At 37.3% G+C, this 25,868-nt stretch overlaps 1 protein-coding gene across 8 annotated transcripts in view; it reads left to right on the top strand.

Moving 5' to 3' along the window:
* Positions 1-25,427, top strand: part of LOC109034885 (sodium-dependent nutrient amino acid transporter 1) — a 186,652-nt gene extending 161,225 nt beyond the window's left edge. For all 8 annotated transcript variants that reach the window (XM_019048274.2, XM_019048278.2, XM_072301130.1 and 5 more), the window contains 12 exons: positions 11,326-11,440; positions 12,349-12,480; positions 13,035-13,189; positions 13,652-13,692; positions 14,458-14,550; positions 15,312-15,471; positions 15,960-16,063; positions 16,952-17,192; positions 17,730-17,855; positions 18,546-18,743; positions 19,578-19,745; positions 20,958-25,427. In XM_019048274.2, coding sequence (XP_018903819.2) covers positions 11,326-11,440; positions 12,349-12,480; positions 13,035-13,189; positions 13,652-13,692; positions 14,458-14,550; positions 15,312-15,471; positions 15,960-16,063; positions 16,952-17,192; positions 17,730-17,855; positions 18,546-18,743; positions 19,578-19,745; positions 20,958-21,956 — 2,532 coding nt within the window. In that variant the 3' untranslated portion in view covers positions 21,957-25,427. The remainder of the gene's footprint in view (positions 1-11,325; positions 11,441-12,348; positions 12,481-13,034; positions 13,190-13,651; positions 13,693-14,457; positions 14,551-15,311; positions 15,472-15,959; positions 16,064-16,951; positions 17,193-17,729; positions 17,856-18,545; positions 18,744-19,577; positions 19,746-20,957) is intronic.
* Positions 25,428-25,868: the final 441 nt, after the last annotated feature.

Below are 25,868 nucleotides of genomic sequence, written 5' to 3'. Positions count from 1 at the left end.
TCAATTGGATTTTTGCTTGAATCGAAACGAAATCCGCTTACATTAAGAGGCTTGGTTCTTGATTTAAGCTAGATTCTGATTGAATCAAGAGTACTTTTTCTTGTCGATGTTTTTAAGAGTCTGGACTCTGGATCCAATGTTTTTTTTCCCAGTGCGATTTATTAATGGGTTAGTTGCGCTCGTCACAGAATCGTGTTTTAATGCTTGATTTTTGTAGATCAGCTGAAAATAATAAGTTCTGTCCAAACAGCAACTCTCTACGTTGAATATTGACCGAGATATCTTGCTTTGAAAATTTCGATCTGTGACGTTATCCACCGCGGTAATGACACCCCTGCTTTCTTCCACTTTGCTTTCATTTGAGTTTCACGTCGAGTAACCAGTGCAAATGTGTGTATGTGTGTAGTTGATGAATCTGAGGTGAAGGAGATCATGGTATGCATAACCGCGGTGGATAACGTCACAAACCGAATTTTTCAAAGCACGGTATCTCCGGTATTATTGAACGTAGAAAGTTGTCGTCTGAACAGATCTTATTATTTTTAGCTAGTTTACAGGAATCAAGCATCAAATCGCGATTCTGCGACCAGCGCCACTGACCCATTTCTAGCGCGCGAATCGTGTTATTCGTGAAATTTTGAGTAGGAAACATACATCAGAATGCTTAAACATGCACATTATCCAGTGTTGCCGTGCCAAGGAAGAACGTCGTATGAAAATTCGAGAGTTTCCAAATTTTCCGGGATAATACGTGTGCTATATTGACAAAATGTATGCATGTTCTTCCTTGAAATTTTCAGATATTTCAGATAAAATTGCGAACAAGATAGTCTAAAAAATTTGAGGAAAAATACTGACAACCTCCCTAATAAATTTTTATTTTATCAGAGGAAATGTGGCAACTTCTGAAGGCTCTTACGGCGTTTTTCCTTAGCACAGCAGAGTGGTCCCTTGCTCTAACTTTCATTCTTAATATCAGAAGAAAAATATAAAAGTGGCAACGGAAATATTCGACAGGAGTTGATGCGGGAGTTGCAGTGGGAGCATGAACGGGCGCGCGAGGGGGGGGGGGGGGGGGGGAGGAACAATCAAACATTGTGTTTTTGTGAGAAGTTACAAGTGTTCCCTGCCGAGTGCCGAGCCTTCGCGAAACACGACCAAGACTCGCCGCACGCGTTCGTGTGACGTCACGCCTCAAAAAACGGACACATTATCTCAGCATCCTCGTAAAGAAACACCGTTGGATAGAAATATGAATTCACTAAATTAATGTTTAGACAGAGTCATCATAGAAGTGCACTGGAAAAAAACACATTGTATGTAGAGTCCAGACTCTTAAAAACATCGACTAGAAAAAATACTCTTGATTCAATCAGATTTAAGCTTAAATCAAGAACCAAGCCTCTTAATTTAAGCGGATTTCCTTTTGATTTCAGCTTAAATCTGATTGAAACAAGAGTCCTTTTCCTTGTCAATGTTTTTAAGAATCTGAACTCAAGAGCCAATGTGTTTTTTTTTTTTCCAGTGTGCCTCTAGGATGTGAAATTGATAGGAAGAAACCTCTCGCTTCGAATTCCGTCTGGACGTAGGGTCCTCAACCCAAGTAGCAGTTTTCAACGGGTGAATTGCGAAATTTTGAAATTAAGTTTCGATCTTTTGGCGATAACAACGCTAGGATCACCAACATCCCAGCGATTCCTGTATTAATTTTATCTATACAATAAAAATTTATCACGATTTTTTGTTCAATAATATTGCAACCAATCTCCGTCGATAAATTATGGATTTCATTGCAATATTATGCGATGAAATCGCGATTTTTCATCCGATAATATCGCAATAAATCGACGTGGATAAAACCACTGTACATCTTCCGATCAAATCGCAACTTATCGCGATCACTGCTACTTGGGTGTGATATAGTTACCTCATCATGACCCACCTGAGGTGAAAGGGTGTCAACTCCCTGAAAAACCTTGAAAGGATAGGAGAAAGGCGGTTAGGCGTCGCAGAGTGCCAGGGAGCGCTGCGAACGCAGCTCTAATGTATGTATCTATCCTGCCGTTTTTCAAGCTACCTTATGATCGTAACTGACGCCATTTGTAGCTTCTCTGGCGTAAAGACGTATCTCGATTTTCACGTGAACCCCATTTTACATATAAACCCATGTTTTCTGGAGCTCGTGTGGAAAAAGAGATACGCCCTTGCGTCAGGGGAGCGACGATATGACATAGGCCCTAGTGGGACGTGCCTAACGATCAGTGGCGTGGCGTGAATAATCGATTATCGATATCTCGTCATTTGAAGCTATGATAAAGAATCGATTACTAAGGTGTTCGCTGCGAACACCCTGATAATCGATCTTTTTTCATAGGTTTAAATGGCATAACAATCGATTTATCGCAATTCACGCCGCGCCTCTGCTAACGATCATCCTCTGTCTTGTCTAGGATCATCTTCAAGCTGCGAGCTGTCAAAAGCGAGCTCCTCGAACGATAAGTAAACCCGACCCGACCGCCAGTCAATCAAGTTACAAGTCGGGATTGATTGAGCACACCTACGACAACGCAAGCTCTCCTCCTACTACTTCCAAGTCGCACTTGCAATGTTGCCCCATTCCAGTCTTAAAACACGATCTGAAATTAACCATTTATTAGGACGGAAGGCATTCAATCTGCACGCAAGACTCCTGAAAAATCTGGCATGAACTTCATGCTTCATCAGAGTCACCACAGTCAGGGAACACCGGGAAATGTCAGAGAAAATGACGAAAATATCAGGGAAAAATTGTTAGGTCACCTTTATTTGCTGTCTAGAATAGATTCGACGTTTCGAACAACACATTTTGCCTGAAAACTATTTCTAATAATGTCTTGATAACCGTCTGGCATATTTTCAATGGACCACTAGACAAGGTACGAATTTAAGCAATCTGATACATGTTTCTTAACCAGAATTTCACGTAGAACACGATTCACACTATGACAATTACCGAAATCAACTTCTAACGAAGATATTAACGTTTTTATTCCGCACTGATTACGAGGAATTTGAACTGCCCGCTCACAAGAAACTCAAAGCTCTACGTGAGTCAAATCGCGCACTACAACGGTGTCAGCAAGCTTCTCAATTGAGCAATGTTCATTTTCCACCATGTGTTATTCAAACTATTGGTAATTTGCTATAGCTGAGCCAAAGTGTCAAGATTGAAGTTGAAGATTTTTACATCGCAGAGACTGTCATGATAAACAATTAGCGCGCGATGTGAATCACGTAGAGCATTGAGTTTTCATGAGCGGGTGGTTTGAATTCACGCATCAAGAATCATTAAATATCTTCGTCAGGAGTTGATTTTGGTAATTTTCGTTGTGCGTATCGTGTTTTACGTGAAATTTTGATTGAGAAACATGTATCAGAATGCTGAAATTCGTACCTTGTCTAGTGGTCCATTGTCAGGGAATTTTATCAAAATGTGTCAGGGAAATCAGGAAAATGTCAGGGAATTTCATTTGCCAAATTCTGTGGCAACCCTGTTCATGGTCGGGATCAAAAAACAGGCAGGAGTGTTTTCATTCATACCTTGTCTGGTCGTCGATTGTAAGTAGATCAGGAAGGTGGCCCGGCAAGACCTACAGCAGTGGCGAGGCTTGAATGATCGATTATCGATGTGACATTTCCACATTTGAAGCCATGGTAACGAATCGAACGTTAAAGTGTTCATTGCGAACACCCTGTTTACCGATTCTTTTCCATAGGTTTAAATGGCATGCCATTTAAACCTATGGAATGATCTGCAGATCAATCGATGTATCGGAAAGCACGCCACGCTACTGACCGGTAGTCGAAAATAAGATTGCTTTTTGACGTGGGTCGTCGGGGTCGTATCTTAGATGGCTCCCTCTGAAGGGTGACTTGTTATCTTGCATCGAAATTTCCCTGACTTTTCAATTTTTCCCCCATAATTTTTCATAAAAACTATTTTCACAAAAAAATGTTGGCGTGAAGATGCTTAAAATACGAAAAAATGATATGTTTTGGCCGGAAAAGAGGACATCATGGTTTCGCAGCAGAATTCTCTGACTTTTTCTTGACTTTTCAAAGTTGGGCCAAGTTCCCTGACTTTCAAATTGTCCAGAAAAAGTGTGCCGCTCTCTGATTGGTCGACTATCATGGAGCCCCCAAGTTGACCCAATGTAAACAAATCCCAGCCCCTCCGCTCCTAGTTTGGCCCGAAGAAACAAACAAGATGGTGGAAAAGTTTTAAAAAGTTCCAGGCGTGATTTTGGGTGTGATAGAAATTATTTTATCTCCAACTTCTGAATTCAGTTCGGATCGAACTTTGATGAATATTTTTGCCGAAAATTGAGCTTTGAGTGTGATTATCATTCAATTCTCAGCCGATAAAACTTGTTCCTCCGGGTCGGGTTTGTTTACATTGGGCCAACTTTGGAGCTCCATGACAGCCTAAAACTGATGAACCAATCAGAGAACGGCACTAAGATAGCAATACTCTCCCGTATACCGTATACATTGACGATGGAAACAAGCCTACAACGTTTTTGTCTCACGTTTCTTCATTCTTGTGCGACAGAATGAAATTAAAACGAAGTCAAGGAACGACAACGCTGAGTAGGAGTATAATGGTCACATAATCCTACCTGTGGATAGATTGAAGATCTTGGATTCCAAGTCTACGCAATGAGGCGTCGTAGCGCGCGCTCAGACTCTTGACCCAATTGCGGCATCTTCTTAGCTATCGAAATTCTCACGCGCCCATCTCTGCGTCTCGTAATTGAGCCCATCCCTAGGCCCCCGTGCTATGGAACAACGCCGTATGAGGCCTCAAATATTCCCAAATACCCTTCGATTAAATAAGAATTCTCAGGGAAATCCGTACATATTTGTCTTCCAATCTTTTGGGAATTTAATTCGCAATCAGATTTAAATCAGGGTGTCTAGCATCAGGATTTTCCCGATTCTATCAGGATTTGAGGAAAAATCCGTCGTAAAATCAGGAATTTAGAAAAGTCGGCCGTCCGATCTGATTTTTTTATCGAGCTATTTTTGTGAAATTAATTTTTCTAAAAAAAAAAATCAGAATTTTGTCAGGATTCGGAAAAATTATGAAATCAGGATTTAGCAGTCAAAAATCAAGAAAAATCAGGATTTCCCAAAATGAAAAGAAGAGTAGACACTCCGTAAATTATCTGAAATTTTCGCGAGAAGATGTTCATAACTCACCTTAAAAATGAGCATTTTACTGGAGGAAATTTGGCAACCCTCAAATGCTCATAAATCGGTTTTGCTCACCACGGCAATGGGATTGTCCGGGTCCTGTAAAATTCATCAGTCATTGCATCACTCTCAGTTTTGCGAGATCACGGGTCCTGTGACGCAGGCCAACTACAACCAGGGCCTGTTTTAAGGGCGACATATGAGGAGTGGCTGCATCAGGTGCCAAATTTTGGCCGCTCTTTCACAACATCAATCGATAAGTTCAGACCGCACTACCAGCCAATCAAAAGCGCCAAGCCGGACTTAAGTTCGGTATGGGGAGGACCAACAAAATTTGACTCCAGGCGCTATCGCAACCAGGGCGCAAAAATGAGAGAAAAGAAGAAACAATGAGGAAAAAGAGAAGAAAAGGAAGAAAGAGTGACGATGAGTATCGAATATTTATCGAGACGCGTGAATAGCAAGTTATTCGGAGACATTGCTATCCTGTTTCGTGCTTTAACTGGGACCGAAGAAGAATGTGCAATCTCGTTGGTGATATCGTCTCTCGCCTTCAATTTTGCCACATAGGCAACCAACATACCGGTGAGCGCGAATAGAGTTATCTGTTCGAAAAGCATACAATCACATTGCTCCACGAACCTCTACAGACCCGTTGAACGATGTTTTTAACCTCTTGGCAGGTATCTTCCATTTGAAGTTCACTTTCAGTTCGGCTACGTGGGCAACAAACCTCCCGGAGAGGACGAATTTAAAAAGTTACCTATCTATTCGAAAAACGCACAATAATCTTGCTGCATATACCTCTCTCGACCCGTAAACCATGCGTAAACCTATTGACAGAATTCGTCCACTCGAAGTTCGCCTTCAATTTCGCCACATAGGCAACAAACGTACCGAGGAGCATGAATAGTGCCTTACCTATTACCTTTTTTCCTGCTAATGCGTTCCTCTTGACGTCTTCAAAATTCATAGGTCAAGTTCAGTCATTCCCAATCTGAAAAGTATCCCCTCGCGTGAATGAAGAATTTGTAATGTTGAGTCGGTAGCTTTTATTTTATTTTATTTTATTTTTTTTTTTGAGTTTTGGAGGTTTAGGAATCGTCAGCTACAACACATCCGTATTTTTCTTTTCAAATCTCCCAATTCCCCGTTTAAGGGTCCAAAACACCTGAGTCCTCTACGCTGGGATCAATTGAAATTCGGTCATCGTTGACCCCTGATCCAAGTTAACGAAGAAATGACTCATTCTACTCTAATGTTTAACCCTTTTTCCCTCCTGAAAAAAATTTCATGAAAATTCGTTCTACAATGTATGAAAATTGGCAACCGCGGAACCCAACACGAACCTAAGATTATCTATGGAAACCCGATCATTTTCATTCCGCTCTCTCAGCCTATCCCAACATATCGCAGTCAGTGCCGTGGCGTGCTTTGCGATGTATAGATTGATCTACCATTTGAACCTATGGAAAAGAATCGATCAACAGGGTGCTCGCATCAAACTTTTTATTAACGATTCTTTACCATAGCTTCAAACGGGGTAATTTCGATAATCGATCATTTTCGCCTCCCTACTGTTCCCTTCCAAAAAAAGGACCACGCGGCTCCCAGTCGGGTCATTCGATTTCACGGCGCCGCGACGCGCTAACGACCGTACGTGGCGTCGCGACGCACGTGTCCCGGCGCATATTGAACGCGGTGGAACGGAACTCGAAAAGCTCGGCGCGTGAAAGTATGCCTATAACTTTATCGAGAGATGATTGCCGCGGTGCTCATAAATTGACCCGGCGTGCGTCACGGAGCCCTGGGTCCCCTATGGTGAGCGTCCGTGACCGAGGGATGGCCTTGAGACCCCCTTGAGGAAGCAAAAAAAAAAAGACAAAAGCAGGAAAGAAGAAGAGCAAAGTTGTAAAAAATATAGGAAGAAAAGCAGGACAGAAATGGCAAAAGAAGAATCAACAATTTAATCGAAAAAAAAGCAAAGTATTTAAAAAATAAAAAAATATCTTCTTTAAAATTAGTTTGAAAACAAATGTAAAACCTAAAAAAAAAAATTGTATGAAGATTAAAACAAAATTTTAGTTTAAAGTTTACTAAATAAAATTACAATTTTTGAAAACATTTGTTATATTTATTCTCTCAAAAAAATAATTAGACCCGATTCAAAAACAAAACAGAAAATTAAATGAATATAAATAAAAAAAAAAACATGTGAAAGTGAAAAGTGTACAGGAAAAATAAGGGGCTGCAAAGCAGCCCCATAAGCCCCTAGTTCCTCTTTAATAGGATATTATGCTGCCGTCATACCAAAGGGAGAGAGGAGGAAGGAAGATAGGGGGGATTAGAGAGAGGAGCACTGAAAAAAGTTAATGAAGACATTCTTTAGTTGAAATAAAATTAAGAGGCTTGGAGGGCAAGGCGCATTAGCGCAGCTCTTGCTATTTCGACTAAAAACTCTCGAAATTTTCGAGAGAAACGTATTTGAGTTTCGAAATTGCATGGATCTCTATGGTGGAAAGAAAGTTCAAACTGACATTTTGGTGCTAAAAAATTGGAATTTCGGAGCGAATTTTTAACAAAATATGCATTAAGCCAAGTTCTACTCGAAATCATTAATATCTTAAATTTGTTTTTCTTTTTTTCCCAAAAACTGATTTTGTGCACCTTGTCCTCCAAGTCCCCAGGGCCGGATTTACCTACTTGCCGCCCGTGGGCCGCCTGTATTTTGCCGCCCCCTTTTCATTCGTTTTGAAACATAAATGAAAACCATCAAATGAACGTGCCAGCGGGGGAGGGTTGCATAAGACGCGGTTACTTGTGTTGGACACATTTTTTAGGAAAGCCCTGTCAACACTACTAGCAAAAGTTCACGGAACTTTGCGCGAAAATTAAGTCTCGTAAACCTATCTCTGTGTGGACAAGGCCTTCCATTCGTAAGAAATGAACGAAAAAATTATGAAAGAACAAACAAATGTGGATTAATGATTTTAACTTCCGCCGCCACGCCGCGCAGACCGAACCGTGTTTGGCGCAGTGCGTGAAGTATTCCAACAGTCTTGTAGGCGCTATAAGTTTCACGCTGACCGCTGCTGCTGAACGCACTATGTTTGACGCAATGCGTGAAGTATTCACGCAGTCTTGTAGGCGCTATGCGTTTCACGCTGATCGCACTGTGTTTGCCGTAATGCGTAAAGTATTTGTGCAGTCATGTAGGGGCCAATATGTGTTACATGCCGATCGCCGCGCCGAGGGCTTCTCCTTTTCATCTTAAGTCCTCGTCATCGTTTCTCTCTAAGTCGCGCCGTTCCAGGTCAAATTGCGTGTCTGATTTCTCTCTTAACTCGACTAATTAAAAGTGCTGTCTCTTGTATCACTGAAAGACGACAAAAGTATAAATTACTGTACTCTCAGAAAATTAGAGATTTTGTCGCCTTTTCTCGTTTGTAATTTTTTTTTTCTAAATTCGAATTTTCTATACCTACATTAAAAAATAATTCAAAATTTGCCGCCCCCTATAGATTTGCCGCCATGTGGCCACCCTAGGGTGCGTCAAAAAAATGAAAGTCTGAAATGTTCCGCTCCCCAGGCGGCAATCGATGACGTTTGGTAAAAAAACATGTTTGCCAAAATTTGGGCCAATTTCAACCATTTTAAATGGTGCCAAAGGTCAATTTTGTGATGAAATTATGATATTTTGGTTTAGACCTCGATTTCGCACAAAAAACTCGATTTTACGCTGAAATCGTGCGTTTACGAGAAAAATGCCAAAGAACTCGACTTGTAGAGGATGAAATTTTACACTAGGAAGACGTCTTTGTAACCGATAAAAATCAAATTGAACTAGAAAAACTCAACTCGGAATTTATTTTTTTGGTCCTCAGAATTTCCGAGGTCTTAGAAAGTAGAGGTGTAAAAGACTCATTTTTCACGAAAATAAGTCAAAAGAGGGTGTAAACGAACTGTAGGCAAGTGTTGAGGATGCAAATGTCATCAGAACTTTCTCAGTTTCAAAAAAAGTTCCAACTATTTTGCACAATCCTCCAAAAAGTGCACGGTTCGAGAAGCAGGATCGTGCTATAATAGTAAGGGGAAAGTGCGGTTTGACCGGGAAAAATTGCGTAACAAACTTTCCCAATGTAATCGTCATCAGTAGGTCCCCCTGAACAACTTCCTAAAAGTTAAAAATGGCCCGACCCCGGAATACCCCTCAAAAAAGTTAAAATTGAAAATGGCGGCCGTAATAAGAGGGTCCGGGAAATCGGTATTTTAAAATGCTCATTCTGTCTCATCATGTGAGGTATCATTTCCTATGTAATTTTGGTCGTAGATTTCATAAATGAATTCCGCAAGGCCCCTTCTAAGCTTACGTTTCTCTCGGTAGTCGTATGTTTCCTTTATTTTCCTTTATTAAATACATTTATAACATCAAATTTAAGTTTCTTGGCCATAAATACATGAAAATAAAGACAATTCACTTTCCTTGTTCCTTCGGTGAATATTTAAAAAATGCAACCTCTTGCCTTTCACATTTGGCCGCCACCTTTGATTTAGAGCGCCCCCTTTGGCCGGAGGGCCTTGTGGAATTCATTTATGAAATCTACGACCAAAATTACATAGGAAATGATACCTCACATGATGAGACAGAATGAGCATTTTAAAATACCGATTTCCCGGACCCTCTTATTACGGCCGCCATTTTCAATTTTAACTTTTTTGAGGGGTATTCCGGGGTCGGGCCATTTTTAACTTTTAGGAAGTTGTTCAGGGGGACCTACTGATGACGATTACATTGGGAAAGTTTGTTACGCAATTTTTCCCGGTCAAACCGCACTTTCCCCTTACTATTATAGCACGATCCTGCTTCTCGAACCGTGCACTTTTTGGAGGATTGTGCAAAATAGTTGGAACTTTTTTTGAAACTGAGAAAGTTCTGATGACATTTGCATCCTCAACACTTGCCTACAGTTCGTTTACACCCTCTTTTGACTTATTTTCGTGAAAAATGAGTCTTTTACACCTCTACTTTCTAAGACCTCGGAAATTCTGAGGACCAAAAAAATAAATTCCGAGTTGAGTTTTTCTAGTTCAATTTGATTTTTATCGGTTACAAAGACGTCTTCCTAGTGTAAAATTTCATCCTCTACAAGTCGAGTTCTTTGGCATTTTTCTCGTAAACGCACGATTTCAGCGTAAAATCGAGTTTTTTGTGCGAAATCGAGGTCTAAACCAAAATATCATAATTTCATCACAAAATTGACCTTTGGCACCATTTAAAATGGTTGAAATTGGCCCAAATTTTGGCAAACATGTTTTTTTACCAAACGTCATCGATTGCCGCCTGGGGAGCGGAACATTTCAGACTTTCATTTTTTTTGACGCACCCTAGGCCACCCCCTTAATCCGGCCCTGCAAGTCCCTCAAAATTTTTCCATGTGAATACATTTTTTACGGTATGGTTTTTTATTTTATTTGAAGAACATTTTTTGGGGATGAAGGACATTTTATTTTTCAAACAAATGAGTTTTTTGTTTTTTAATATGAAGAAATGAAAGTTCATCATGAACGAGAAACTTTTTCTTTGAGAAGAGAATTCGTTTGAATCAAAGAAAATAAAATAATGATTTCCCCTTAAAACGTCTCAATGTAAAAACTAACCCCCTAACGTCAAGTAATTTCTTTAAATTGTAGTGAATTTTTATGTAAAATTGAAAAACATATTATATCATCATTTTTTTAGCGAACAGCGCATCGCCCAAATTTTCAAAATCGACTTTCCTTCAAAACTCAACTAATCTTATCCGCACGGACCGGCTGATTTAATTGAAACAGCAAAATTTGTCTCGTGTTTACTAAAAAGTGAGAGTTAAAATTCGGTAAAAATTAAATGCACTCATACCTTGTCAAGGAACTTGAAGGGATTTTATTGGGGGGGGGGGGGGGGGGTTTGGAAAGGTCGAGGACAATTTTACCGGGGCTATGCGTTAGACGTCTCTTGTCTAGCAAGGAAGCGAAATGAACTTGCGACTCTGATAGTATTCTTGAATGCTAATTAAATTCTAATGTTTTTCCTTTTTTTTCTGTTTCCAGGTGCCATGGTTCAAGCTCGTGCCTGGGCTGGCGACCACCCTCCTGACGTTATCTTTAACAGCGTCTGTAGGGAACCACCTACGACTTCCCCGAATAGCGTATCAAAATGGAGGAGGTCAGTATTTCAGAATTTCAATCGAAATGTTCAGACGATTTAGGAATATCAAAGATCCATTCAGGATTTCCTTCCATTTCTCCCTTTCTTAATTCCCTAACTTTTGCAGATTTGCCCTTGACTTTTTTTTTTTAAATTTTAACTATCCTTAAAATTTCTTTTATCTGACGTTCAAACAAAACTTCTATTCAGCTTTTTTTAAAGATACTTTTGGTAAAACTATGCTCGAGATGTTCACCTCTAGAAATTCAAATGATAGAACTCGAGTGTGCACATTTTTATGCCCCGCGCGACTATGACGAAACGACACAGGACACAGCATTACCGATGAGCGCCAGAGTTTCGTCGGCCTTCATTTTGAGCGAGTAGGCAACTATTTCGACGTGAAGGAGCTATTTTTGCCTAACGGGTCGGATTGAAGGCGATCAACGCTCCGTCTTGTTCATCGCGCTTCTATTCGAAAATGTTTTTGATAAACATCCTGAAGTAGCTATGAATGTAGATATAACTCTTCAAGGGAATAGCTTTAGACAATCCCGTTGCTGAGAAAGTGACCTTAGACATTGTCATTTCTATAGACATGACTGTGGAAATCTCCATATTTTATCCATAAAAGTCCATTGTAAAAATTAGAGATATAATTGTTGGCAATGTGTTTTCCATGAGGGCGAGGAAATTTTATCAATTCCAGAATGTTTCAACCAGATTAATGGACTAAAATAATTAAAATACTAACAATAAGATTGATTATCAAGAATATTCTGATTGAAACGTATAGTAATTTACTAAATCTGATCGAATAATCGGGGGAAAATGCCTAAAAATGAGTATCCATGTTTGCTCTACGAGATGAATTATCTCTCACATTTTCGAAATAGCCTTTTGAATCGTTTGTAATTTTGTTTCAGGTTCATTTTTGGTTGCCTATGCGATCATAACAGTTTTCCTTGGCCTCCCCCTTGCATTTCTAGAGATTGTTCTGGGTCAGTTCGGTCAGCAAGGAACTACAAAATTATGGAGAGCAGTGCCTCTGTTCAGAGGTAATTCCCTCTTCAATCGCATGCAGTTTTACTTGTTTGATTACAACAAACATTTCCGCTTTTTCACCGATCCGAATCTCTCAAAAAAGGATTCGAGTATATACGTAGTATTGTCGCTCAGATTGATGAAATTTTGTTTTACCACGAAAAAAACTAAATGCTCGCGATGAAATGAAGCTTTTATAAATAAATTGGAATCGTTTTCTTTTTTCATCACTGTAAAATCTGTGTATCACTGTAATCACTAACATCTGGAAATATTACGTTTAAAAATGGTGTTCAAAGTTGCGCCGTGTCGCTCTTAGAGGACGTAATAAGAGCGCCTTCACCCTATGAGCCTGCAACATGCACAGCCAACAAGCAGTAATAGTTGTATCCAAGTCAGGCGTTACAATTAACGTTTGCCTTTCAGTGCAATAATAACCAAGGCGAATTCTTCGATTTTGCTTATGGTAGTTCATGTGCTACGAAGCTTTCATCAGATCCTTAATTTTCAAAAGTGTTTTTGGAGTGACAGGAAAAACTAATCAACATTTTTCTGTTTCTCCCTGCAGGCGTGGGGTTCGTGAAAGTGATGGTATCCCAACTCTTGGCCGTTTATTATCCGGTTTTGATGGGCATATCGCTTTTCTACGCTGCCTGGAGTGCCAAAGGGCCTTTGCCATTTAGTGAATGTGTCAACCCCTCAGCGCAAAGACCTTTCATATCGGTAAGCTTCCATCGCTGTTCTCATCTACGCAAAAGACTACGCAACGCATGGAATATTGTTAAATTTGGCGCCGGCTAAATTCGAGCATCTTTCACATAGTGTTCCTTATGAACTCCTGAGTATGATTAGCTTTTAAAATCGAAATTTTCATGTGTCAATCTCAAAAACATCGGGTCTGGAAAATGAATTTTTTACACTCTTGCCGTTGCACACCTCTGCCTTTTTTACTTTTAATATCTAGCAAATATTTCGCAAAATTTTTGTGGTGATCATGGAGATCTTTTGTTTCGCCACAAACCTAGAAGATAAAACAGACGAAAAGAATTATTCATACGACTAAAACGTAAATTAGTAGTGGAGAATTTTAGACACAGCAACCAAGAGATGCCCTTTTTGCACCCAACGTAGCAATTACGTCTAGTTGTAACTTATGAATTTGTGTTTGCTTCCTTTTTTTTTCAGAATAATAGTCCGAAAATAGCCAATGGGGAGCTATGTTTACAGTAAGTATTCCCCTTCATTATATTTTAAACGGTTTAATTAATGAGAAAAAAAAGTTCCATAGAAGATACTGAGTTTTGGTTCACATTGAACCCCGAACTTTTTGGGTTCAAATAACCAACGTTTTCGGTCATAAGAATCAAAATCCGGTTTCTGTGACTGAAAACATAATTTACCTGAATCGAAAAAATTCGGTGTCCAATATGAATCAAAATTCTTTATCTTTTAGGTACAGAGCTTGTTTTCTCTATAAAAGTGGTTTTTTTTTTTTTTTTTTTTTTTTTTTTTTTTTTTTTTTATTGCCAATTTCTTATCTTCACACTGCAGGTAGGTATGTAGACAAATTATAGAGGTTTAAGGACAGACATAGATAACATTTTAGAATTGAATGAACCGACACTTAACTTTATTTGAAATACAATGCCTGTTTTTCCTACATTTTCTCCGACAGAGCATGATTGATGCTAACTTTATAAACATACCTGTAACGTTCAAATTTTATGGGTAAGTAGTATGGACATTTTTGTATTGTCCATCCGAGAAATTAAGTAATTAAAGTAATGTTCTTCAAAATCAAAGATTTTTGCAAGTTACCCATGTCCTAAAATTTACATCATTTATGAGTGGATCCTATTTTAATGTCGATTAAAAATATATTTTTCATTAAAATAACAAGTCAAAAAAATGAATGGTAAGTTTTGCCAAAACATGCCAAGTCTGAAATTAAATTCTAGTTCATCAATTTAATTTCTCATATTTTCTTTCAGGAACACGTTTATCAAACCAGTAGATCAAAATGCTATGTGGTTTGGAGTAAATGTTGCGCTTCTTTTTTTAATATGGACGGTGCTTTTACTTTGGTAAGTCATACAATAATCAAAATCCCCTCTCCCTATATTGTTCGTTTCGTATTATTTATTTATTTATTTTTTTTTTTTTTGAGTAAGCCTAAGAATTTGTTTTATTTTTTATTTTTGTATTTGTTTGTGTACTAAACTACTGACGATTTTATGTTACATTCTTTTATTGTTTTGCTCTACTTTATAAACCAGCACTGAAATTTTTCCGAGTTCAAGTTGAAATCTGAAAATTTGGTCCAGTACCTCACCATAGGATCTTACCAATCTTTAAAACATAAGGTTGTAAGTAAGGTAAAACGCCGTATGAGCATTCTGCTGTTCCAAATTTTGCCTGACAAAATATTTATTTTTGGGAAAAGCTTAGCATATTCTTCCTTGAACCTTTAAGATATTTTAGATTAAATTGTAAAAAAAATAGCCCGAAAAATCGAAGAAAAATTCAGAATTTTCCCAGTAAATTCGTCTTTTATTGGAAGAAATATGGCAACGTCTAAAGACTCAAACGACGTTTTCCATAGCACGGCAGTATTCTAGAGTATGCACTTAAATAGCAGTATTGCAGTATTTGCAACAGTATTTGCAGTATTGCCTCGTCTCTTCAACAGAACATGAATCAAATGTTCGCGGCATTTTTCCTAACATTTCGTTCAAGTCTTTTACGATAGCAATCCGTACTTTTCCATGGAGGGAAACTCCCACCATTCCCGATTCATTTCACTTGCCTTTTTATCAATTTAACTTGTCTTTTCTTCCGTTGACAGTGTATTTAAGAACGCTCAGTCGTATCGAAAATCGATGTACTTCATCATGATACCGACCATCGTGATCTTCGTGGCCATAATCTGGGAGCAGGTGAAAAGAGGCCCTTACAATCTTTCACCTCTTCTCAATATCAACTGGAAAGCCCTCCTTTCTTTCGACGTGAGTATCTACTGTTGAATTATAAAGTGATCAATTGAAAAGAAGGGAAAAAAATATTGTTGCTTCCTCTCTATAACTTCGAAAAATCAACGCAATCGCCTCATACCTCCTTCAATATAGTAAGCCTGGTGTTGAAATTATAACTGAGCTTAATTATGACAAGTATAGAGGCTTTTATCTCTATCTTAACTTTACTCAGTTTATTACAGTATCATCTTGTCACGTCCTAAAACAATCTGCCTTGCCGCTGTTCTCACTGCTGCAAGGGCATGACGTGATAAAAGCTAGAGCTCCTTCAATTTTTTGGATATGCAACACATACATCCGGAGAGCACGAATAGTTGTATTTTGTGTTTAGGCGCTATATACACGTCTGCGTGCGTCTGTTAGACGACGTATTGGCCACTTATAAAAACGTCTTGCCAGTATGTTATTAGCTCTATCGATTTTCTCTTTTTTGGTCATCGTGATACCCTCTACTTTTTCAGGTATGGTATGCTGCTTTAATTCAATTTTTCTTCTCTACACACATTGGATTTGGAAACATCACAACAGGAGCTGGTGTTCTTTTTTCCAAAAGCAGTGCGTTCTGGTAAGTTTTTCTTGGCTTTTCATCGTTGTAATCCAACCCTGAATAAATTTATCTCCTTTTTAAAACTAATTTTTTTATGGTCAAATGTAATTTTTCTCAGAGGAAATACGTCGTAGGTTGAAAATAAGTAAGACTGACAATGGTACTTTAAGAGTTTAGAAACCTTTGGTCAAAGAGAGCCCATTGATTACTGATTAGAAAAAAAAATTATGTACAGTTTAAGTTGATAGTTCAGAAAAAATTAGAGTACCTATAAACATTTTGTAAAGAGGGTCTAACTATGATTTTCTGTTTTTTTCGCTCGGTTTAGGGTTTTTTTTCCGCCAATACTCTAGAAGGATAGCAACCGTAGAAATCAGAGCCATTGTGAACTAAGTTTGTGCATTTAAGTGATTTCAGCGCAAAATTTGAGAAGTTTGCTAGCATTTGAACGTATTTCTGTCAAACGGAACTAAGCGCCAATTTGAGTTCCTTTTGAGGAATTTAGAATGCCGGAGACCTAGCGCGTTCTGTCAAACGGAACTAAGCGCCATGGAAAAGCATTGCTAGTATAGGACAGAATGAGACCGACGTCTGGTTCCGCCGCCAATCCAAGCCCCCCTCTACCTTCTTCCCCCTATGGCGCTTAGTTCCATTTGATAAAAATACGTCCATTTAATTGTTCTTCAGGTAGCCCTCACATGGATTTTTGAGAAAATTTCAGAAACTTTGAAGTGTGAATTGTCAGCATGAGGTTTTCTGGTGGGGTTATGCTACTTTTCCCTCCAATCTCTTATTTTAAAACTATCATTTATTGTGCAATTGGGCTTTCTTTTTATTTTTTAAGTACTTAAAATCCCTCATATTTGGATGACAATGATGAAACTTTTCTTATTGATTTGTTTACAGGACTGCTGTGTTTTACATTTTCATGAACCTTTTCGTGGGCCTCCTCTTCGTTTTCAATGTGTATTCATGGATCGAAAATTTAGAGACGGCTGGCTACATAATCCCAGAAAATATCAAAATTCCAGAGACATTTGTATTAACCATCATGTATGATTCAATTTCGAGAACCTACGACACCTTAACACAATTTTGGGCCACAATAGCTTTTCTCCTGATAGTTTTAGCTGGGTTTGCTAGTACGGTAAGTTGAAGTTTTCTCACTAAGGTACTTATTTACAAATATGTTGAAATTGTCTGCATAAGTACTTGTTTTAACACTCGAAAAATAAAATTTAAAACCTGATCCTACCGTATACAATATTGTATGTTTACAATGTTACGTTGATTCACTCTCAAAGCAATTCTTACCGAAAATGTACATTTTTTTTACTTTGAAGTTCTGCAAAAAACCTGCAAAAATTGCAATTGAAAAGGTTTATGTTCCTCTAATTTACCATCGATATTTTGAGGATGAGAAATCTTCACAGTGAAATGAAACCCTTGCATTTCGCTTGATTAAAATGTATAGAATTCCGTAATTTTTAACTTGGAGGTTGCAATGTTTGCTATTCAGCATACCGCTCAGTAAATACACTTTACTATTCATAAGGTAAGTACCTAGATGCTACTTTGGAATTATCTTGACCAAAAATGCCGATCGAAAAATCAATTTAGGTGTTAATGAAGAACAAAAATCCCAAAATCTGAGGCTAAAGGTATTTCCTTGTTAAATTTTCAGGTATCGCTTGTTTTCACTGTGGTGACAGCTCTCTCTGTCGAAACAAAAAACAAGTGGAAGTGGTGGGTCATAACAAGTGGCGTCTGTTTACTCTCATTTTTTGCAAGTATTTTCTGTCTACTAAGGGTAAGTGCCATGTTCAGCATCTTCTTCTTAGTTCCCGTAATTCTATATGTTTATGTGATGCTAAAAAAGAAAACTTGATGCAAACAAAAATCTGCGATAGTAAAAAAATACTGATCTCAATTTGCAACATTGTAGTTTCCCTGTCGTATTTTTATTTTTAAAAGGAAAACATAGTGCCCATTATTTCTTGAAAATGTACTAATTTTTTTTTATCTCACACAAAATATTCTGTAAAAATTTGACAAAAACGACAATTATTTTTTGTCCTTTTGTACTACGGAACAGCAATTGAGACTCAAATTAAAAATTCAGACGAGCCAAAGATGTCGGCCATCGATCAAATACAGTTTAATTTTTTCCCCTCATGATCATGCCTCAGCTGGCGAAGTATTTACATCTCAATATGCAAGGGCATAGATTTGATGTCAAATAAATTTATTGCAAGTATTTAAATTAACTCTTGATGTCAGAATAGGATGCAGGAAGATTTTAACTCTGAACTCACTACTTTATACCTACTCCAAGACAGAGATCATATTGATGCTTTCAGGTTCCGAATGGGTCCTTTTGACCAATCAATAACTTTTTTCTGTTTAAATTAAGTTGAGTCAAGAGTCACTCAGTTTTCACCCCTCGATAAAAATTTTATTCTGACTGATTCTGGTCACTAATGAAGAATCTCTGTTGCAGGAAAATCTGAAAATAGTTCACATTCTTGATGCATACGTTATTGGAAGGATAGTAGTGTTGTCAACAATTCTTGAGTTAGTTGGTTTCATCTACATTTACGGACTGGAGCCTCTGTCGAATGATTTTGAGTTTGTGCTTGGATATAGGCTCTGCTTCTTATGGAAAATATTTTGGTTTATAGCACCAATATTTTTGACGGTAAGTTGAATTATACCTTGCTTTCTTCAAACCTCGATTTACTCTCTATTTACTCGATTTACTTTTTACTCTCTAAACTCAGCTTGTAGCCAAAAGAGAAAAACTTTGCTATCTCATCATGTACTTAATCAAAAGCCCAAAGTACCCTAAATGTTAAACTAAACAAGAACTAAGACAGTTTTAAGTTCAAAGCACAATTACAGCTGTTTAAAAATTGTTTTTCTCCTCTTTGAAGGCTCTAAAGTTTTGAATCTTGGTGCAAATTTATTCCTGCTTCTTGCGTTAGAATGAGATGAATTGCTAGTATCCTATATTATAGATTACAAGAGAGACCCAATAAAAACGCATGCCTGAAAAAGTTACCTTCTTTCGAATAGGTTCTCTTTCTAGCGGGTTGATTATTGAAATTGATAGACAAAGAAGACATAGGGAATATGGGGTAATCCTATTGGTTGAAATTGGTGGTTCCTGTAGACTAAGGGAGAAAATGATGGACTAATATAAGGCCTCTTGGGGGTTGCCGTTAGTTTGTCTATTACTTACCTCCTTTGTCCATAGCAACCACCCACTTCCACCATCAAAATCGCTGTTTTTTCAGTTTGTCTTCTTTTTCTACCGGTTTGTCGATCAATTTCAATAATCAGCCCGCAGAGCATGGTAACACATGTTAGAGAAACATTGCAAATCTGCTGGTAGGTATGGTTATCCAGAGTGTACTTTTTTCTCTAACTCCGCCATGTAGGTAAAAAATTTCTCTTTCTATTTAAGTTTATGAAAGAATTCTGCACAGATGATAATTTTGTCATTTATGTAACTTTCCTTCATAATTTACAGATTGTTGAGGGTTGGTCTCTTGTCACCACTCTTCTGAATCTAAATCAAGATGGAGCTGAAAGCTGGATGCAACATATTGGATGGGGTTTCTACGTTTTAGCATGGCTGGTCATCATCATAACAGCTTTGTGGCAGATTTGTAACCAAGTTGATTACAATTTGTCACAGGTGAGGATCTTCAATTCTGATTTGTAACCAGTAAAAGAAAGCAGGCGTTTATGTGCAAAACTTATAGTAGAGTTAGCAGTTTGACTCTATTTTAAAAAGTTGAACTACTGTATCTACCTGCCCCTAGGCAGGTGTGTTTAGGCCTGTGTGTTTAGAAACAACATTAGTGCCACTAGTTTTCTGATGCAGATAGGTGCTTTTCTAGATGAGCTAGAAATAAAATTCTCTGATGTAAAATGAGGTGCAATTGGACCGCGTTAAACAGAAAGGAACCAAGCCACATCAGCTATCGCCAAATTTAATTGAGCAATTTAATTTTTTACATGAAAACGGCTGTGCGGATTTTTGTGCAAATTTCAGTGAAAATTCTCCATAGTTTGAAGCAAGTTTCCTAAAAATTTTAAAGAAATCCGCACAAATGTTCTCTCGTAGAAAATTTAATTGCCCAGTTAAATTTGACAATAGCTGATGTGGCTTGGTTCCTTTCTGTTGAACTCGGTCCAATTAGGAGTCGGAGCCAAAGTCGAGAGTTTCATTTTTCAATGGAAAATGCAAACTAAGGTACAAGAGCATAAAAAATAAATTACAAAGTAAATATATAAGTTATGCTCATAGTGTATCTACTCCACACGTGGCTTAATAAATCTAAAATTGAGACCTGTCAAAACTTAATTAAATCAGTTTTTTTCAAAATTACTTGCTTTCATTCCAGTACCTCAGTATGTGCTATAAGAGTCAATTTTTTAGGTAATGCTCTCTAGAGCTGGTACATTTGTGTAGTAGCAGATAGATTGATAAGGCCATCAAAAATATCAAGAGTCTCTGCCTCGAAAAATACCGATACCTACCGATCCATCAAGTCACTAGGCACACTGACATAATATCAGATTAAAGGAATTTTCAGCACCAAAATAATTCAGGAAAATTCAAGGATATTGAAGAGCTTGAATATTCGAGAAAAAATGCATCAATTTCAAAGACTTTTCAAGGTATCAATAAGTATGCAAAAACCCTAAAGCAGGGAAAAAATAATTTACAACATGAACAACAACTGATGAGAAAATTTTTAAAAAGAGTGCAAAAAAACTCTCAAAAGATTGACCATAATCTTCTAATCTGTCTTTTAAATTTCCCAACACTGAAAATATTGGGTAATTTACACTTAAACATTTTTCAACAAAGAGATGATTCCACTATCCATTTTCTTTTCAGAAATCAAGGAGTGCCTTGAAACCAAGTCGAAATTGGGGTCCGGTCGATCCAATCTACCGTCACTGCTGGGTCCAATGGAAAAAGCAGTACCAAATTACCGGTGAACGGGACTTCACACTAAAACGGCGAGGAACGAGAGATTACACGCACTCCGTGAAGCGATCTCATTCACGCCCGGGCAACGGAGCTTATGGCACAAACACCAGCTCACTGAAAGGAACGCACAGCGGCCGCGTCAACAGTGCGTACAGTGTTGAGCCTGTTTCCATCCGACGAAACCACGGAAAGAAAATCAACAGTGCTTACAGCATTGATCCAGCAACAGCAACGCTGAGAAGTAGTCGCAGTCGATCATTTCACTACAACGGAGACTTGGAGTCGTATGAGCAGACCATCAAATCAAATAATCATCGCTACACGCTGGACAGTTATTTCCCGAATGATACAATCAATATTCATGATTACGTCAAAGCTGAGTTGAAAGCAGAGAAAGAACCGGAGTTTACTACAACTTATGTCTATACTCCAACACAAAACCTTTCAGCGAAATACACCCCTCCGGATAATAATGACCACACCCAAAAAAGAATTAAAACAAAACACAGCTTCCATGAGGCTGATATAGACAATACGACGTATGGTAGGATAAAAATTAAGCAACACCCTCACAGTCAACCACCCGATGTTAGGAAGGACCCTCCTCGGCACGCTGATGAAGTGCCTTACCCAAATGTGAAACACACGAGGCCTAGAGAAACGTCGCCGGGTATGTCTCACTATAGCGTGCAGCCAAAGCCTAGTTTTAGGTACGATCCAAATGATGATGCTCAATTATATTATGTTAGGCAAAATTATCGCGGTGAGGTGCCGAGTAATGTGAAACCAAAATCACACTCACGACACAGTCACACGCAACAACCTTGCATTTTTCAGGAAGGTGACGATGTCGACCATGTGTTTTGGAGGAAAGAAATTAGTCCGTATACGCATTACATGTAAGAATGTTATGAGCAAATGTTGAGAGAGATTTAAGGTGCTACTCTCCCTTCATTTAACCTACTCTGATTTGAGCGACCTCATGAAAATCAGAATCGCTTTCAACTTTTAACCACTACCTGGAACATTAATATAATGAACCAAATGGGCTAGTCATAAATAGTTTTATCAGGTCAAGATACAACCTTAATATCTTACAGCTCTGATAGAGGTAATTTGCTACTGTAAACCTCTCAAATTTTTCAGGAGAATTACTGTGTAATCAAAAATGTTTGAACCTAATTCATGATAAATTATCAAACGAAGTGCCTTCTGTTACTCTCCTTTTTCTTCAACAGTCAGAAAAAGAGTATTGCTTTTTCCAAGGAAGCCTGGAAAATTTTCAAACAAAGATCTCGCTTTATTTTAATTGACTTTCAGAGAATATTACATTAGTACAGTTACCATCGCAAGAGGAAAGGGCACAATAAGACATTATTGTTGACTCCTTTTTTCACTTCTGAAAATTTGATGGAAAAAAAGAATGGAAGATTAAATTATAAATCCCTTTAGACCCTTAAAGTATTCTTTTTATCCTTGAGGCTTGGGCGTAAGATTTTTTCTGATCAACATATTTTTTCTCTTTATTCCTTAAACTTGTTTTAGAAGATTCTAAAATCTACGATTGAGTCATCAAACGGCCCTCTCTTTCAACACTCTGCCAATATTCTGGATTACTAGAATTCACCGGGTCGAAACTATGGAAAAAGAAAGCGGTGCTATTAAACATACTAATTTGTAGACAAAATTTAGGCCATAGTAAACGGAATATCCAAATGCAATGAAACTGATGTTGTTCTCTAGGGCCCAAGTGCTAAAATCGACGTTTTGAGAAAAACTGTGCCATTTAATGGGCATTCAATATTTTAAGCCCTAAAAATGTATGTGTCTGAAGAATATCTTCTAAAACTGGGGAACGCAGTATGAATGGCACACTTTTTCCTGTTTTTCGACTCTTAGGCCCTGAAGAAAAATATCAGTTCAATACTAAAATAATAAAAACTTTCACTAGACTGTACTTCTAGGAAATATTCTGGATTTCAGTAACTGCTCTGTAACCTCTGCCAATCCTACTGTAAGTATTTTCCAATGGATGCCATTTTAAGTAATTCTGACTAGAATATCTATGGAAGAGGAGATGATTAAATTGTTCCATTGCATATCCGTCAATGGTGAAGTCTGCTTCATCCAAGAAGTCTCTGATCTTATTTAATCAGTGTCTGCTTTGCTTTTGGCGGAACTTCAATTCCAATGCATTTTTAAATCCTGTTTACTTGTCGCGCCCCAGACAAAGGAACATGACTACATTTCAACTTTGCCAAATTTCTTTTCATAATATGTATTTTTACCCGGAAACTATTCAACATTTTAAATTGAGAATTTCACCAATTTTTCTACAGGTTATCGTCACAAATCAGCAAGATTTTGGACAGAAATTGCTTTTATCATTTTTGTGGAGGAAAAAAAAATTATTTTGTGCAAGTAGATTTTACAGCCTTGGAATGGAGGTATGTTCCTTCATCTGGGAAATGACAAATTATAATTATTCATATTAATGACAGAACTACCAAACCATGTGGCTGGGAAAATCCAATTTTTCAGGAGAGAAAAAAATTGTCTACGTTCCTCAGAGAGGTAAAATTATTCTAGATAGTGACCATAAGATGTTCTTTCGCTCTCTGCACGTTTTTTTGGAAATATTTTTAATTGTTGGGAAATAAGAAGGAAGAACCAAGAAATGCGTTTTGCTTATTAGGGGCCAATACTGTATCTCAAAATAAGGTCAGAATTTAGTTTCTGGATTAATTTTTTGAAAACTTTGATTAAAATAAGGCCCAATGAAGAATTTAAGAGTCGTAGAGGACAGTGTGCCAAAATATATTTAGTAGAGGGCTCTAATAATTTCACACAATTTCGCATTGTTACTTTTGCCTCTCTTCCAATGGTACAGTTTACTGAGTTTAAAGATTTCCTTGAGTATCAGCGTAAGTACATGAAAAAAGTACTCTTTTGGATTGACTGATGTATTTTTATGGCAAATGAAATACATCACTCACACCTCATTAATCCGGTTAGTGTGAACTGATGATAATCAAGATACTTGTATGTGGTTTGGTGGTTTCACCGTTGATTTGGAATTTTTTGTGCAGATATAACCTTGACTTGTATTAGAAAATTTCTTCCAATTTTACGAGTAAATAATTTTTTATTATTATTGTTACAGAAAATGATTGTGTGTATAGTTTAATTGTTAAATTATACCTACCTAATGCGTAGAAATCTAGGTAAACTCTGACTTATGTCATGTGTATTATATCAAAGTCTGAAACAGTGAGAGAATGTATATTTTGTATGTAGGTATGTAATTTTTTTATTTTTTATGTTTTCTCTCTCTTTACAGTTTTTATATTAAAAAAAATAGAAAAAATAAATGATAATTTTGATGTTTCATGAAGAGTTTTGTTGGGATATGGTTAGTGTAAAAGCTTTCATCGGACAGAATCTTTCATTGGATCAGGCGTGTCAATTTTCCAACACTTTCATGTTTATGATTATATTGTAAGTTTTAAGTAGCTCAGAAAATATAAGGCATGGATTTGGCAACATACATTGGAAATTTCAAAAAAAAAAAAAAAATTTAAATCTAATGTCAGACCAAAAAAAACTTCCCAAGGTTTGATGTTACCTTCTTTATTGAATCAAACCTTGTACATATGTAGAGAAACTCTTGAGATTAAAAGAAAATAAAATGAAAGTTTTTCTTGTAAATAAAAGGAACTAAAAAGATGCTACACGTAGGCTGATATTCACAATGAGATTATGAAGAATTTTAGGTTGAAATTTTCACTTTCATTTATTTCTTTGGCTCTTAGTTTGTTATCTCAGTTCTTGTATGTTGTTTGCCAACTAGTGGACTCTTACTAAAACCAAGTACAGCAAAAATTATTTTCTCCCATTAACTTCTCAAAAATATTCTATAAACTTCTTGTAATCTTTGATTCGGTCCAGTTGGAGTCAAACAGCAAAACATAATTTTCACTTGCGAAGAGAGCAACCGCCAGAAAGGCAAATAATCCAGAAATTAAATTGGGAGTGTTAAAACTTGACAGAACTTACATGTTCAAATGTGAAAGATTCTTTCCAGCATTAACGATAAGTTACCAACAGTTTTGAATCATACAGCCAGTTTTCACATCGATCTACTAATAATTAGCAATACATGATTCACTGAGTAAATTGCTGGCTACTTCATGCCTGAGATATTGCATTGCTCTTGTGAAATATTATAAAATTCGAATGAGAATGAATGTGTAGTATATGAGTTAGATTAATTCTGTAAATATACGATAGAAATTTGTAATTTTGTTTTTATTTTTTTATTACTTGCAGTGAATTTTCACTCTCTGTAAAAAATGAATAAATCGTTAAAGAGTCTGTGTGAAAATTCTTTATTTTACCCAGCCTTAATGAGTTATCAATCCCAGCACGAAAAGTACGCACTTGCATGAGGCGCAAAAATGTCTTGCAGTTTTGTTTATTCATGTAAAATTTGAGAGATTCCCAGGTTTTTTGTATTGCTTTACCACAATAAGTCTTCATCCTAAACCACATTAAGTTTTTTTCAAACTTCAACTATTCCAGCACTAAAGTCTCAAACAAAACTGAAATTTTACTCATCGGTCTTTGTTGACCAATCGCACAATTCAAGGTATTCTTCTTGTTTTCTGAGGACATTTTGGCGAATTAGCAATACAATATTGAAAGAGAAAAACTTCACAGTTATATTCAGGGCATGGATTATGCTAATTTATTGATAAAAGAAAATAAAAAATTTAAAACGTAGCCCGAATACTGCACCAGGATGATAGAATAGTA

This window comes from Bemisia tabaci, chromosome 5 (assembly GCF_918797505.1).
Source record: "Bemisia tabaci chromosome 5, PGI_BMITA_v3".
Taxonomy (NCBI): domain Eukaryota; kingdom Metazoa; phylum Arthropoda; class Insecta; order Hemiptera; family Aleyrodidae; genus Bemisia; species Bemisia tabaci.
The sequence above is the reverse complement of the archived record's forward strand: the minus strand, read 5'-3'. Positions and strand labels throughout refer to the sequence as shown.